This window comes from Microcaecilia unicolor, chromosome 7 (assembly GCF_901765095.1).
Source record: "Microcaecilia unicolor chromosome 7, aMicUni1.1, whole genome shotgun sequence".
Classification (NCBI taxonomy): Eukaryota; Metazoa; Chordata; class Amphibia; order Gymnophiona; family Siphonopidae; genus Microcaecilia; species Microcaecilia unicolor.
Genome location: NC_044037.1, coordinates 267,786,415 through 267,801,603, shown reverse-complemented (window position 1 = coordinate 267,801,603; position 15,189 = coordinate 267,786,415). Strand labels below are relative to the sequence as shown.

General features: G+C 46.1%; 1 protein-coding gene across 5 annotated transcripts in view; it reads left to right on the top strand.

The window, feature by feature from the left end:
- R3HDM1 (R3H domain containing 1) overlaps positions 1 to 15,189 on the top strand; it is a 336,575-nt gene that overhangs the window by 71,657 nt on the left and 249,729 nt on the right. For 4 of the 5 annotated variants that reach the window (XM_030210710.1, XM_030210709.1, XM_030210708.1 and 1 more), the window contains exons 4-5: positions 8,980 to 9,021; positions 9,412 to 9,501. The exons of the other annotated variant lie outside the window; for it this stretch is intronic. In XM_030210710.1, coding sequence (XP_030066570.1) covers positions 8,980 to 9,021; positions 9,412 to 9,501 — 132 coding nt within the window. The remainder of the gene's footprint in view (positions 1 to 8,979; positions 9,022 to 9,411; positions 9,502 to 15,189) is intronic. 5 annotated transcript variants of the gene reach the window in all.

Sequence of the window (15,189 nt, the reverse complement as noted above, 5' to 3'; positions counted from 1 at the left end):
GAGGCCTCATCAATGAGTAATAACATATCATCAGCAAACAAGTTTATTTGGTATTCCCTTCCCCCCCACAAGAACCCCTTTCAACCTTGGTTCTTGTCGAATCTTAGCTGCTAACAGTTCCAGGGTAAGGATAAACAGGAGAGGTGATAGGGGACACCCCTGTCTGATTCCTCCCCCCAGATGCACTATGGGCGTTAGCATGTCATTAATCATAATTTGAGCAGTTGGATTACTATATAACCCAGTCCAGGAATTCCCCCCCTATTCCATATTTCTGCAACACCCAGAACAAATAATCCCATACTACTTTGTCAAATGCCTTTTCAGCATCTAGGCTTGCCAAAATCTTGTCACCTGCTACCCTGCTTCCTTCCAACAAAATGCGGCTGACCTTCAATATATTAGCTGACGCGTATCTGCCCTTCACAAACCCAACCTGATCGCTATGTACCAGATTCGGTACTAGTTCACCTAGCCTCGCCGCCAGCACCGCCGCCATAATTTTGATGTCCTGATTTAACAGGGATATCGGTCGGTAGGAGCCCACCCACTCCACATCTTTACCTGGTTTTGGCAGTACAGTAATATAAACATGATTTAAAGATGTTCCCATTTTTTGCGACTCCCTCACTTCCTCACACATGGCCACAAACGAAGGGATTAATTGGTTCTGTAAAATCTTATAAAATTCTGTGCCCAAGCCATCTGGACCAGGCGCTTTGGCGAGCTTCAAATGTTTTATGACTTTCTGTACTTCCTGCCCCTTGATTGGTGCATTGAGACCTGACACTTGATCTACTGTCAAGGAGGGCAACTTAATACCTTAAAAGAACTTCTCGCAATTTTGTTCTGAAAAAGAGCCCTTCGCATAAAGCGCTGAGTAGAAATGAACAAATTCCTGTTGAATGTCCTCCTGCCCCATCTGAATCCTCCCTTGCGTATTCTTTATTTTGCTGATGTAGCTTTTCCTAACCTTTGCCTAACCAGTGCCGCTAGCAATTTCCCGGTTTTATTACCCCACCGGTGCATTCAATATTTATATAATCTTATATCATACAAAGCCCTCGCATCCAATACTTCCTGCACCTGTCTCCTCACCTCCATGTACTCCTTCTTATATGTGGCATTCGGAGACTGAACAAGGCCTCTCCGCGCTTCCTTCAGAGCGACCATAAGGTCTCTAAGGACTCTATCCCGTTTTTTATTGAGAGCCACCGTATATGCTATTATTTTTCCACGTACCACAGCTTTCGCTGCCTCCCAAAAAATCCTATCATTCACCCCCTGCATTTTATTCTCTTCTATGTAGTCTGACCACGCCTTCCTGAGGTATTCACAAAAATTTTTGTCCTGGTACAGGGTAGGGTTCATGCGCCATCTATTCGCCCCCACCGTCTCCCCCCACCTGATTTGTATCCACACTGGAGCGTGGTCCGAGACAACTGACTCACCAATTTCCATTCGCTCTACCACTCTCACCAGTGGCTCAAAAGCACATAGTCAAGATGTGCATGGACCCCGTGTGGGTGGGAAAAAAATGTGTAATCCCTTTCTTCTAAGTGCATTAGCCTCCATATATCAATCACTCCCAATTCACTAGCTATGAAGTTCACCCCTTTCCCCTCATGATCCCTACACACTTTCTTTGGTTGTTTGCAGTCTATTAGTGGGTCCCTGGTGATGTTAAAATTTCCCCCCAATATAAGTGGGTATTCATTAAATGTAAGCAGTTTAGCGACCAAGAGGGCAAAGAACTTATGTGTATATATGTTTGGCGCATAGATGCTACAGAATGCTACTTTTTTCCCCTGCAGGAGGCCCGCTACTATCACAAATCAGCCCTCTGGGTCTTGGAACAACCTGTGCATTTCAAATGCTATGTTTTTCCGTATTAAAATTGCTACTCCCCTCTGTCTACTATTAAAGGAAGCATAATAAACTTCCCCTACCCAGTCCCTTTTGAGCTTAGCATATTCTGTGTTACCCAGGTGTGTTTCCTGTAAACAGCGCAACGTCAGTGTGCTGCTTCCGCAATGACTGCAGGATCTTAAATCTTTTTACTGGTGAGTGCACTCCATCTACATTTAATGACACCACTGTCAATTTAGCCATCCGGTTGGGGTCCCAATAGTCTTCCAATCAGATGTACAAACATGTTAGCAGCCTGTAAGGGATCTCCCAGCTGGATCCCCCAGGCATTTCTACTCCCGGTAAGCTGAACAACAGTGATCTCCCCTTCCCAGAAAGTGGACCATCCCTCCCCCTCCCGAACTCCCCCCTCCCCCTAGAAAGACCAACTCTCTCCCGGTCTTCCAGCCCCCTCCCACACTGACACCCCCACAACCACACCCACATCCATATCCACACATTCATCCCCCTTATCAACACCAACTCGCCCGTCCCCTGCTGCTACCCATCTCCCCCTTTTTAAGCCATCACTCACATTTACTTTCGTTCTTCCGCCCCCACTATCTCACCCCCCTCTCATTGCCCCTGGCCTAACAGGTATCAAACAGAAAACTTTTTAACAGTCACATTTGTAAAGAAAACTAAAGCAATAACGCCCCTAGGCAGCCCGTAAAAGCATAAAAACCACAGGGCCGTAATAACTAAACTTTTTTTTTTTGTTTGTTTTTTGCATGTTCGCCCACTCGCGCTGTATAAAGGCATATACCAATCCCAGCCTTCAAGGCTGTCCGTGGGTCGTTCACTCCCGCTTGATCGCCCAGTCCATTGACCTTCTCAGGGATGGTGCCTGTCTGTTGTTGCTCACTCAGGACCGGTCACCCTGGTCGCTTCGTCCCCGTCAACACTCCGCTCCTTATTAATTCTGGTTCAGTGCAGCTGTCTGTCCTCGCTGCGTCTCTGGCAAGGGCAATGTCTGGCAATTGATCTAGCAGCATATGGCCCCTGCAAAGTCAGTCATTTTGAAGTAATTCTCACAATGTCTATGATCTATAAGCACTCCACAAATGCGCCCAGCTCTTTGGGGTCTGTGAAGAATATCACCTTGTTATCTTGTAGAATCCGTACTTTTGGCGGGAAGAGCAGTGCGAATTTCACTCCTTTTTCAAACAGCAGTTTGCAGTGCTGCCCCATCTTCCTGCGCTGTTCCGACACGGCAGCCGAGTAGTCTTGAAATAGTAGGAGTTTGCTGCCTTCATATTCCAACATCCTTTTCTTCCGAAATGCTTGTAGCAATTTTTCCTTATTGGCGTAGTTGAAAATTTTTGCAATAACTGTCCGCGGCCGCCTTTCTCTTTCAACAGGCCAATTCAGTGGACTCTTTCTACTTTCAGTGGAGGTTCTGGCCCTTGCACTCCCAATTGCTCTGGGATCCACTTCTCAACCAGCTGCCACAAATCTTTATCTTTTACTGACTCAGGCAGACCCACTATTCTCAGATTATTTCTGCTGCTTCTGTTTTCGAGGTCGTCTAGCTGCTGTTCCAGCTTTCCACACTTTAACTCTAGTGCTTCCAGCCTCGTGTCAGCCACCTCCGACCTGTCTTCCTGCCTGGAGATTCTATCCTCTGCCTTCTGCAATCTGGCACCGTGTCTCTCCACCACCTCTCTAATTTGTTCCACCGAAGACTGGAATTTCGATAGCTTGTCTTCTAAAATGGTTGTGACTTGCTGAATCAGCTCTTGGAAGGCGTCTCTCGATTGTCCTGCTTCCCCCGTGGTTTCTTTCACTTCCGCCATTTTGGTGCTTGCGTCCTGAACATGGGTCTTTTTTAGCCTCTGAGTCTTTGCGGACATGCCCGCTTTTCGGCCCCGCTTTCTCTCAACGTCTCTTTCCCAACGCTTAGTGTTTCTGCTGCATGGACCGCCAGGTATTGTAATTTTTATTGTGAGTTCATGCGGGTAAATTTAAAGATTAGGGGAACTCAAGTACGGAGCCGGGTCTCTAGGTGTCCGTTCAGCCGCGATGCATCACGGGACCCCCCTTATCCTCTGTTCTAATAGTGGCCAACTTGTACTCCCACACCAATCAATCAACTGTCAAGACACCACACATGCCGCCTATCAGCTATGCTGGACCCAGAATTCCCAACTCAACTCCAGTTAGAACCCTTCTACTCAAAATCCAGGGCTACACTCAAAACACATCTCTTCACCCAGGCCATACCCATGCTTCTGTGACTCTGCTTATATAGACCTCTGCCACCACTTTCTCTTTGCCACTCTTTTTTTCCCCCTTCTCTTTTATTTTTATTTTTGTTACATTTGTAACCCACGCTTTCCCACTCATGGCAGGCTCAATGCGGCTTACATATTGTATACAGGTACTTATTTGTACCTGGGGCAATGGAGGGTTAAGTGACTTGCCCAGAGTCACAAGGAGCTGCCTGTGCCTGAAGTGGGAATCGAACTCAGTTCCTCAGTTCCCCAGGATCAAAGTCCACCAGCATAACCACTAGGCCACTCCTCCACATCGCCTAGAAACTGGCAATGGCCCATGCAGTATATGAAACCTGTGTAAATAAATAAGAATGTGGAAGGAAGCTTTAATAAGCCTGAACTTTTGTTTCAGAGTGTTTGGACTGATAAAACAAAAGTTGAACCATTTGGTCACAACTATATAAGAGATAGGTTTGAAAAATAGTAAAATAATTGAAAAAAATAATATCTTGTCAACAATTAAGCACAGGGGTAGGGTGTGTGCAGCAAGCAGCAAGGAAATACTGTGCAGGTGGAAGGAACGGGATTTGACTAAATATGAACATGTATTAGAAGCTCATGTCCCACAGTCAGTGAAGAAATTGAAGTTGGAGAGGTTGGATATTTCAGCAAGATGATCCAAAACAAACTTCAGAATCAACCATTAACTACTTTCAGGAAATAAAGATGACTATTTGGGAATTGGGAAAGCCGTTCCAAGACTTTTGAATATTGTTGAGGAAATCTAACACATGAAATGGTATGCAAAGAGACCTAAGAATTAAACTTAATTTTGATTAAAATTTTTAATTGCACAATTAAAGTTTGTTTATTTACATATTTCCCACTGCAGCTCCTTGTGGCTGTGGGCAAGTCACTTTAACCTCCATTGCCCCAGGTATAAAATAAGTACCTGTATGTAATTGTAACCACAGAAAGACGGTATATCAAATCCCACCCCCTTCCTTTTGCTAAAGAACAGATAATCTCTCTCCTTTCCACCCCCAGATCCAACATCTCTCCCTTTCTCTTCTCTCCTCTCCTCTCCTTTTCCCTCAGGTCCACTATCTTTCTTTCTTGCCTAGGGTCCATTATCTCTCTTCCCTCACTTCCTCCCTTCCAACCCCAGGAGCAGTGACACAAACTAGTGATGAGCAGTAGCAAGCTCTTCTCATAGCTGCTGGAGCTCACTGCCTTGGCATAGTTTCCACCAGTGGCCCCTCCAATTCTACCAATGGGTATGCAGCTTGCTCCCCTGTACTCACTAGGGGTTTGGCATCTGCCCCCCTCAATTCCACCCCCCCCCCTCCCGCTGGTCTACCTTAAATGTGGTCTTCTGTTGGTCCCCAGCAGTGGCAGCGTTGAACATATGCTGCCTGTGGCTTGCTCAAAAAGAGTTCCCTCTGACCCTTCCTTTCTCTGTCATCACTTCCTGTTTCTGTGTGGGCAGGACAGGTCAGAGGCAGGACAGGTCTCGCGGGAGGTGGTGGAAATGAAAACGGTAACGGAATTCAAACATGCTTGGGATAAGCATAAAGGAATCCTGTGCCTAAGGAATGGATCCTCAGGAGCTTAGTCAAGATCGGGAGGCAGGGATAGTGCTGGACAGACTTGTACGGTCTGTGCCAGAGCCGGTGGTGGGCAGCGGGACTGGTGGTTGGGAGGCGGGGATAGTGCTGGACAGACTTGTACGGTCTGTGCCAGAGCCGGTGGTTGGGAGGCAGGGCTGATGGTTGGGAGGTGAGGATAGTGCTGGGCAGACTTATACGGTCTGTGCCAGAGCCGGTGGTTGGGAGGAGGGGCAGGTGGTTGGGAGGCGGGGATAGTGCTGGGCAGACTTATATGGTCTGTGCCCTGAAGAGCACAGGTACAAATCAAAGTAGGGTATACACAAAAAGCAGCAAATATGAGTTATCTTGTTGGGCAGACTGGATGGACCGTGCAGGTCTTTTTCTGCTGTCATCTACTATGTTACTATGTAAAGCTTTGGACCTGGCCGCAGGTAACATATGTGCAACGATGCCGCTACCAGGAACCAAAGGAAGACTACCTTTAAAATGTGTGTGTGTGTGTGGGGGGGGGGGGGGGGTGCCCGGATTGCACCAAGGATGGGTGTTGGGATTGGAAGAGAGCGGAAGAGATGTTTGGAGGAGACAGGAGATGCTGCAACATGATTTAATTAGTTTTTTTAAATTATATATGTCCACCACTTGCAAGTAAATCTCTCTATAATATCATACGTACCACGAGGAAAAGACTTCAGATACTCGGTCCTCACTGTTACTTATCAGCCAGTGGACTGTGTTGCTCAGCGTTTACTTTTGAAATTTAACTTTTTCTTTTGTAAATCGGCTGGCGAGCATCCTCATCAGTCAAAAAACTTGATTTTTTTTCATTATTCAAAGCTTTTTTAAAAAATACTATTTACTTGTTAATTTTCCTATTCTGTAATAAAAATAAACTGGTACTTAGCTGCTATTTGCTCTGGAACTAATGGGTTCCAGAGCAAACAGCAGCTAAGTACCAGTTTATTTGATGAGGATGTTCGCCAGCAGATTTACAAAAGAAAAGTTAAATTTCAAAAGTAAACGCTGAGCAACGCAGTCCACTGGTTGATAAGTAACAGTGAGGACCGAGTATCTGAAGTCTTTTCCTCGTGGTGCGCGTGATATTATAGTGAGAGATTTACTTGCAAGTGGTGGACTTATATGTATTTTGTTAAAGCAAGTACCAGGTAGACAGTTAATTAAAACATTCAAAGTTTCTTTAAATTGCAATTAATAATTAGGAAAGGTTATAGGACTTGATATACTATCTTTCTGTGGGTTTTGCAACTACATTCAAGGCGGTTTACATAGTACATACAGGTACGTATTTGTACCTGGGGCAATGGAGGATTAAGTGACTTGCCCAGAGACACAAGGAGCTGCAGTGAGAATTGAACCCAGTTCCCCAGGATCAAAGTCCTCTGCACTTACCACTAGGCTACTCATCCACTCCCAATGAACTTTCCCAGTGAACTGTGATTAATTTGCAGCCCTAATGAGAATATTTCAGAGCTAGAAGAGTGGGGGAGGGAAGGATACCTAAAGCAAAAATAGAAGGACTTGGAAGCTGTTTTTTTCCACTGAAGGAGGTGACTGACAGTACATTTTTGTAACTATCATATTCATTGTTATTTTTAATTTGTTTCAGAAAAGCAAATAATATGCATCAATTTATATGGAAAGATGTTTAACTTTGTATTACGTAGAGTAGGGGTCGGCAAACATTTTGGCCTGGGTGCAGTACTGGTTCATATTCCTGAGTCAGGGAGGAGCTAGTGCAGTTCAAGGGATAAAAGAGGATCCCTGACCCTAGATTCAGTTCTACAACTGGTCAAAAGAAGTCAAACATTTCTAATGTCAGTATTTTAAATATTATTTTAATAATTCTGTTTATATCAAATATTAACTTAAAATCTTTAAGAATCATGAGTCTTTATGCTGTAAACACCTGGAGTGACATAAGATGCCTTTTTTCAAATATCTCAAATGGTTAGGAAGAATAGCTTTGAAATGTACAAAACTGAGCCAATTCAATGTATAAGGAACTTCAGATAGTACAAATGAGAATTATTTATGCTTTCAAATCAAAGTTTACTACAGCACCTGTAGGTAGACATAAAGGCATTGTTGTGTTTGCTGCAAACATAAGTTTTAAATATTCAAAGTAGTTGAAATGGTACCTTTTATTAGCCGAACAACTGGTTCAGATGCAAACCTTCGGGTCTATTTTAAGGGTCATTCTTCAGGATCAGCACCCCATGCATAGCTGACTTGATTTAGTTCTGCTGCTGCCTGCCAACCTACCAGTCATCAGTGTGCCATGTCTGGCTCATTGGCCATAGGTTGTCTGCTCTGATAGTAGAGGTTGTGTCAGCTTCTCTTAACTTTGGGATTCATTGAAATATTCAGTTTCATTGGGATGCCTGAACTTATACATATACCTGTATCTGGGTGGGGAAAAAAAGTAAAACTGATGCTCTGAAGAGTATGGCTGTTAGCTTATTCCTAGTTCAGAAAGATATTGTTCACCCTTGCATACACTTGGTTAACATACTAAAGCTTGAAATATTCATAATATTGATGTCTAAGATTTGAGATATGATGCTGTGGGGCCCTTTTACTAAACCACAGTAGAGCTACCATGTGGTTAGTGCGTGCCAAACTGACCCTACTGCCAGGGTAGCGTGGGCGCCTGGCTGTAGTTCCGAAGTTGGAGCTTTCAGTTTCTCACAGTAGAAAATAATTTTCTATTGCGGGGGGCGTTCCTGGTGGTAATCGGCATCACAGCCACATTGCTGCGAGGTGCCTGATTACTGCACGAGTAGCGCCTGAGCCCTTACAGCCTTCTAAATAAGTAGTGGTAAGGGCTTAGGCAGTAAATAGCCACATGCTAATTTTAATATTGGTACAAGGCCATTTACTGTTCCATTAAAAAAAAAACCCCAGCCATTTTCCCACCATAGTAGAAAAATGGCCCAGTGTGTGCCAATTTCATGCACCAAAAATAGCGCATGCCACTTTTTACCGCGGCTTAGTAAAAGGGACCCTATATTAGGTATTTTAGAGCATTTTAAGAACTAAAATAGAAGAGAGAACTAGAGTTGTATACTTGAAATTTGAACGTAGCATTCCATATGAAAATTTTCTTGCCACTTCTAATTAAAAATGTAGCTGATTTAGTTTTCTAATTTGTAAATAATGCTTGATGCAAAAACTTAAATTTTAGTATATTATTGTAATGTAATGTTTTTGTTACATCCATTATTTAGCGGCCATTGCAGACCTTTGGACAGACAGGAAAAAGGTCAAAGGTACAGTACACTAGACTCATCTGCTGGCATGCTTATGAAGTCTTTTGTGCTTAAAATTTTGTTTTGTGAGTCATACATTCAGTTTTATTTTTTTTCCACTACAAGTGTACATTTTTATGTTTGAGTCATCTGCCTTTCTGCTTTGCCTGTTGATTTTAATAAGCTTTTAAATGAAAGATAGACAAACCTGCTGTTTTTTTTTTTGGTTTGACTTGATCTAGATTATTCTTTTTGGTGATGCTGTTAAGATTTCAGAGCTGAGCTTGCTTACTTACTCTTTGTCAAAAGGTTTTTTGTTTGAGGATATGACTTTGATTTGGGTGGGCTAAAACAGCTGTTGCGGGCAAGATAGTTAAACTATAATTTTTAATTGTAAATACTTTTCTTTAGTCAAGTTCCAAATTAAAGCTTGTTCGAAGTGTGGCTGTGTGTGAAGAATTTCCTCCACCTATCACAGCTGAAATATCGCAGGATATCCAGGTAAAAACAAAACAGTTTTAACTTTAGAGCAAGCAGAAACCTGTACAAAATCCCCCAAAATAGGTGAATATTACTGAGTCTTACACATGCAAATAAAATTAAAGAAAGTAGTTTGTAATTTTCTGTTTAAAATATTTTGATGTAGAAAGATTTATTCTGCATAAAATTGTATTGTAGTTATAATAATTGTGTTTGTTTAAATATTTATGTCGCTTTTCACAAGTGTTGAAGTGACTTAAAAGATAAATAATAAGAAATCAATTTTAACAATAATTCTTCATAATACAGATGAAATACTAACTTCTCTCTTCTCCATTGACCCACAATTTACATATACAGTAGTGAAATACCAGTTGTTCTGGAGGCAGTCTCTTTAAACAGCAAAAGCAAGTGCTCTCCTTGGTCTCGAATGATGGGAGTTATTTTAACAAATGAGGCAAAGTATAATGCATGTTTTGTCATATAAGCCTTCCATTTTTTATTTGTGTTATGGACCCTAATTGTGTAATGTTGTATACACTAAGGAGAGAGTCTTAAACCAAATTCGGATTTCCACCAAAACCACTGTAAGTCTGCTAGTCATAGTAACATAGTAGATGACGGCAGAAAAGGACTTGCACAGTGCATCCAGTCTGCCCAACAAGATAAACTCATATGTGCTACTTTTTGTGTACACCTTACCTTGATTTGTATCTGCCATTTTCAGGGCACAGACCGTAGAAGTCTGCCTTGCCTTCCACCACTGGCTCTGCCACCCAATCTCGGTTAAGCTTCTGAGGATCCATTCCTTCTGAACAGGATTCCTTTATGTTTATCCCACGCATGTTTGAATTCCGTTACCGTTTTCATCTCCACCACCTCCCGCGGGAGGACATTCCAAGTATCCACCACACTCTCTGTAAAAAAATACTTCCTGACATTTTTCTTGAGTCTGCCCCCCTTCAATCTCATTTCATGTCCTCTAGTTCTACTGCCTTCCCATCTCCGGAAAAGGTTCATTTGCGGATTAATACTTTTCAAACATTTGAACGTCTGTATCGTATCACCCCGTTTCTCCTTTCCTCCAGGGTATACATGTTCAGGTCTGCAAGTCTCTCCTTATACATCTTGTAATGCAAATCCCATACCATTCTCGTAGCTTTTCTTTTCACCGCTTCAATTCTTTTTACATACTTAGCAAGATACGGCCTCCAAAACTGAACACAATACTCCAGGTGGGGCTTTACCAACGACTTATACAGTGGTTCCACTGTTCCCAGAAAGTACTCACAGGCCTAACACACAAACCACCAGGATTCTTAATCAGTCCAGACAAGCAGAGTCAATGAACTAAAATTGTTTACTGTCTAAAAAATTAGAACAATGAGCAGAAAAATGTGCAATAAGCAAAACAATAACGGGTATCTGAAATATGGATCAATTATAACACTTACTATCTAAATAGTATCTGGGAAGATCAAGACATAAAGCTGCTCACAGGTTATCAAATATAACTTTTCACAGGGCCTCAGCAAATAGGTCTTTTCTTCCTGGCTAAGACTGGAGGCAAAACCAGTAACTCTTGGGTAACTTCAAACTCCAGGTCAATCAGAGCCCAGAACAACAATATTTGAAAATAGCTGGCCACATCACTGCAGGCACTTTCTCTGTGCTTAAACTTCACTTTTTTGCAACAGCTTAAAACATAACATGCACCACCTGCTGGCCAAACTAGAGAAATACAGTAGATCGCCGATTATCTGAACTCTGATTATCCAGATGTCCAATTATCAGGTCTACTTCTGTTCCTTATCTTTTCCATTTTTTATCATAATCTCTGTATCATAGTTACCACATTAGGCCTGATATACAGTAAAAAAAAAAATGCTATATAACATCGCAAATAGCTTGATATTTTTCCCCATTTATAATGGAAAATTACTGAAAGAGATATTCCCATCCCCACCAGTGCTGACCTTCCGACAGCCACCAAATTTAAAACACAAGCTGATCAGAAGTAAACTTTCAACACAGACGGAAAATGAAAAGGGCACGTTTCCGTGTAACACAGCTAGTTGCAAACGATGCCAAAACATTTCACAAGACCTCACAGTCATTCACAAAGGAAAAATATTCAACATAAAGGACTATTTTACATGCTCATCTTCCAATGTGGTATATATCATTCAGTGTAAGAAATGTAACGAAGGATGCTATATTGGAGAAACAGGCCAGATGCTTAAGACAAGATTCAATCTGCACAGACATCACATGAAATAGCCGGTGCCAGTCATGCCCCCACCCCTGTGGGCCAACACTTCACAAGACCAGAACACGCACCAGTGAGTTCACAGTAAGAATACTGAAAGGTAATTTTAAAACAATACAGGAACGTAAGACCTTTGAAATAAGAATGATTGAATATTTTGACACCCAACAAACAGGACTTAATAAGGATCTGGGTTTTCTAACTCATTATAAAGCATAAAGCTGTATTTTTCTGTTTATTTCTCTGTTTATTACCTCCTCTTACCTACCGACACCCATTCTGTTAGAATATCAATGAAATGATTTGATGTCCCCATGCATACCCCCACCCTCCCACTCTGTCAGACAGTCAAAGTAATGCTTTGATGTTTCTCTCATATATATTCTCCGAGGACAAGCAGGCTGCTTGTTCTCACGACTGGGTGACGTCCGCAGCAGCCTCCACCAACCGGAAAAAGCTTCGCGGGACGGTCGGCACGCAGGGCACGCCCACCGCGCATGTGCGGCCGTCTTCCCGCCCGTGCGCGACCGCTCCCGCCAGTTCCTTTTTTTCCGCGACTGGAGAGAGTTGTGCTTTGCCGCTCTCTCTGTTTTCAGCCGCCGGATTTCGGTCGCGTTTGCGCGGATCGTCGCTTTTCTTTCTAAAACTTCTTGTTTTTTGGTTACCGCCGGTTTCCTTTTTCAAAAAAAAAAAACCTGAGCGTGTGGAGCACGCGCTCCCCTTTTCCCTCGCTTCTAGCGGGGACGCCACGTTGCGGCCTAGTGGTCGCTCGGTCGTTTCTTTTTTCGAGGTGTGATTCCAGCCACCATTGACGACTTTGACTTCGCCGACGCGATTTTTCCGTCGATGTCCTCGAAGGTCCCGAGTGGATTTTAAAAAGTGTGGTCGCTGCGGCCGGCCGATCTCGCAGACCGACACCCACGCTTGGTGCCTCCAGTGCCTCGGGCCGGAGCACAATATCAAGTCGTGTTCTCTGTGTCTCGGTCTCCGGAAACGGACTCAGGTTGCGAGGCAAGTTCTGCGGGACCGTCTTTTTGGAACTTGCGCCAGCCCCTCGACGTCGACCTCGAAGGCATCGGTATCGACGCCCGGCCCTTCGGTACCGGTATCGATGCCCGAGACATCGGCACCGATGGCAGCGACCCCAGGAGAACAGGGCCCGCCGGTGAGAGTGGAGGTGAGTGGCCGCGTGGGCAATCGGCCCCGGTCACTCCCTCAGCTCGTGGGCCGCGGGACCGAACCCTGTCTGACCCGGTACCTCGAGACCGAGGGGGATCTACCTCCTCCTCCTCCATGCCTTCCGGCGCCGGTGACGGGCATCGCAAGAAGGATAAGAAGCGTCGTCACCGGTCGCCCTCGGTGCATCCGGATATCGGAGAGGAGGCGACGCCGAAGCGTCATCGTCGAGAGGAGAGGTCTCCGTCGGTGGTGGAGGTACCGACGCGTCGGGGTTCCGGCACCTCGGTGCCGTCTCCTGGCCCCCATCAGCTTCTGCCGGCGACGCCCCTACCGGCCCCACCGCCTTTCCCGGCAGCGGGCCTGGACGAGTGCCTCAGAGCCATCCTTCCGGGGATCCTGGAAGGGCTGATGCGCCAGGCTGTGCCGGCGCCGGGGGTGTTTGCGCCCTCGGCGCCGATGACTGTGGCGCCGGCGAGCTCTAGCCCGGCGCCGGGGCCGTCGACACCGCCGCCGCTTGCGGCGCCGGTCTCGACCGCCACGCAGGTGGAGTCCCCGTCGACGTCGATGGAGGGAGCTCCGTCCCCGTCGGCGCGGGAGTCCACCGCTCGACGACACCGAGACCTCGGTGCCTCGACGTCGAGCCGGGCCCGGTTCAGGACTCAGCTACATGAGCTTATGTCCGATACCGAGGATGAGGACTCGTGGGGGGAAGAGGAGGACCCTAGATATTTCTCCTCAGAGGAGTCTACGGGCCTTCCCTCGGACCCCACGCCTTCACCGGAGAGGAAACTCTCACCTCCCGAGAGTCTCTCCTTTGCCTCCTTTGTGCGGGATATGTCTATTAGCATTCCCTTCCCCGTGGTCTCTGTGGGAGGGCCGAGATGCTCGAGGTCCTCGACTATCCATCACCACCTAGAGAGTCCTCCACGGTGCCGCTGCACAATGTCCTCAAGGAAACACTGCTTTGGAACTGGGTGCGACCATTAACTAACCCCACCATTCCCAAGAAAGCAGAGTCCCAGTACAGGATCCACTCCGACCCAGAGTTAATGCGGCCACAATTGCCCCATGACTCAGCGGTCGTGGATTCTGCTCTCAAGAGGGCACGGAGTTCGAGGGATACCGCCTCGGCGCCCCCGGGGCGGGAGTCTCGCACTCTGGACTCGTTTGGGAGGAAGGCCTACCAATCCTCCATGCTCGTGACCCGCATCCAGTCATACCTGCTCTATATGAGCATTCATATGCGGACCTATGTGCAACAACTGGCGGAACTGGTCGAGAAGCTCCCGCCGGAGCAGTCCAGGCCTTATCAGGAGGTGGTCAGGCAGCTGAAGGCGTGCAGAAAGTTCCTGTCCAGGGGTATCTATGACACCTGTGACGTGGCATCTCGTGCTGCGGCCCAAGGTATAGTGATGCGCAGGCTCTCATGGCTGCGTGCCTCTGACCTGGACAACCGCACCCAGCAGAGACTGGCCGACGTCCCTTGCCGGGGGGATAACATTTTTGGTGAGAAGGTCGAGCAGATGGAGGACCAACTGCATCAGCGGGAAACCGCTCTCGACAAGCTCTCCCACCGGGCGCCTTCAGCATCCACCTCAGCAGGTGGACGTTTTTCCCGGGCCCGGCAGGCTGCACCCTATTCTTTTGCAAAGCGTAGGTACAATCAGCCGGCCCGAAGGCCTCGTCAGGCACAGGGACAGCCCCAGCGCGCTCGTTCCCGTCAACAGCGTGCGCCTAAGCAGCCCCCTGCGCCTCCACAGCAAAAGCCAGGGACGGGCTTTTGACTGGATCCACGGGAACATAGCCGCCCTCAAAGTGTCCGTACCGGACGATCTGCCGGTCGGGGGGAGGTTAAAATATTTTCACCTCTCATAACCTCCGACCAGTGGGTTCTCCAAATAGTGCGGTGCGGATACGCCCTGAATTTGACCTCCCTGCCTCCAAATTGTCCTCCGGGAGCTCAATCCTTCAGCTCCCATCACAAGCAGGTACTTGCAGAGGAACTCTCCGCCCTTCTCAGCGCCAATGCGGTCGAGCCCGTACCACCCGGGCAGGAAGGGCAGGGATTCTATTCCAGGTACTTCCTTGTGGAAAAGAAAACAGGGGGGATGCGTCCCATCCTAGACCTGAGAGGCCTGAACAAATTCCTGGTCAAAGAAAAGTTCAGGATGCTTTCCTTGGGCACCCTTCTACCAATGATTCAGAAAAACGATTGGCTATGTTCCCTGGATTTAAAGGATGCATATACTCACATCCCGATA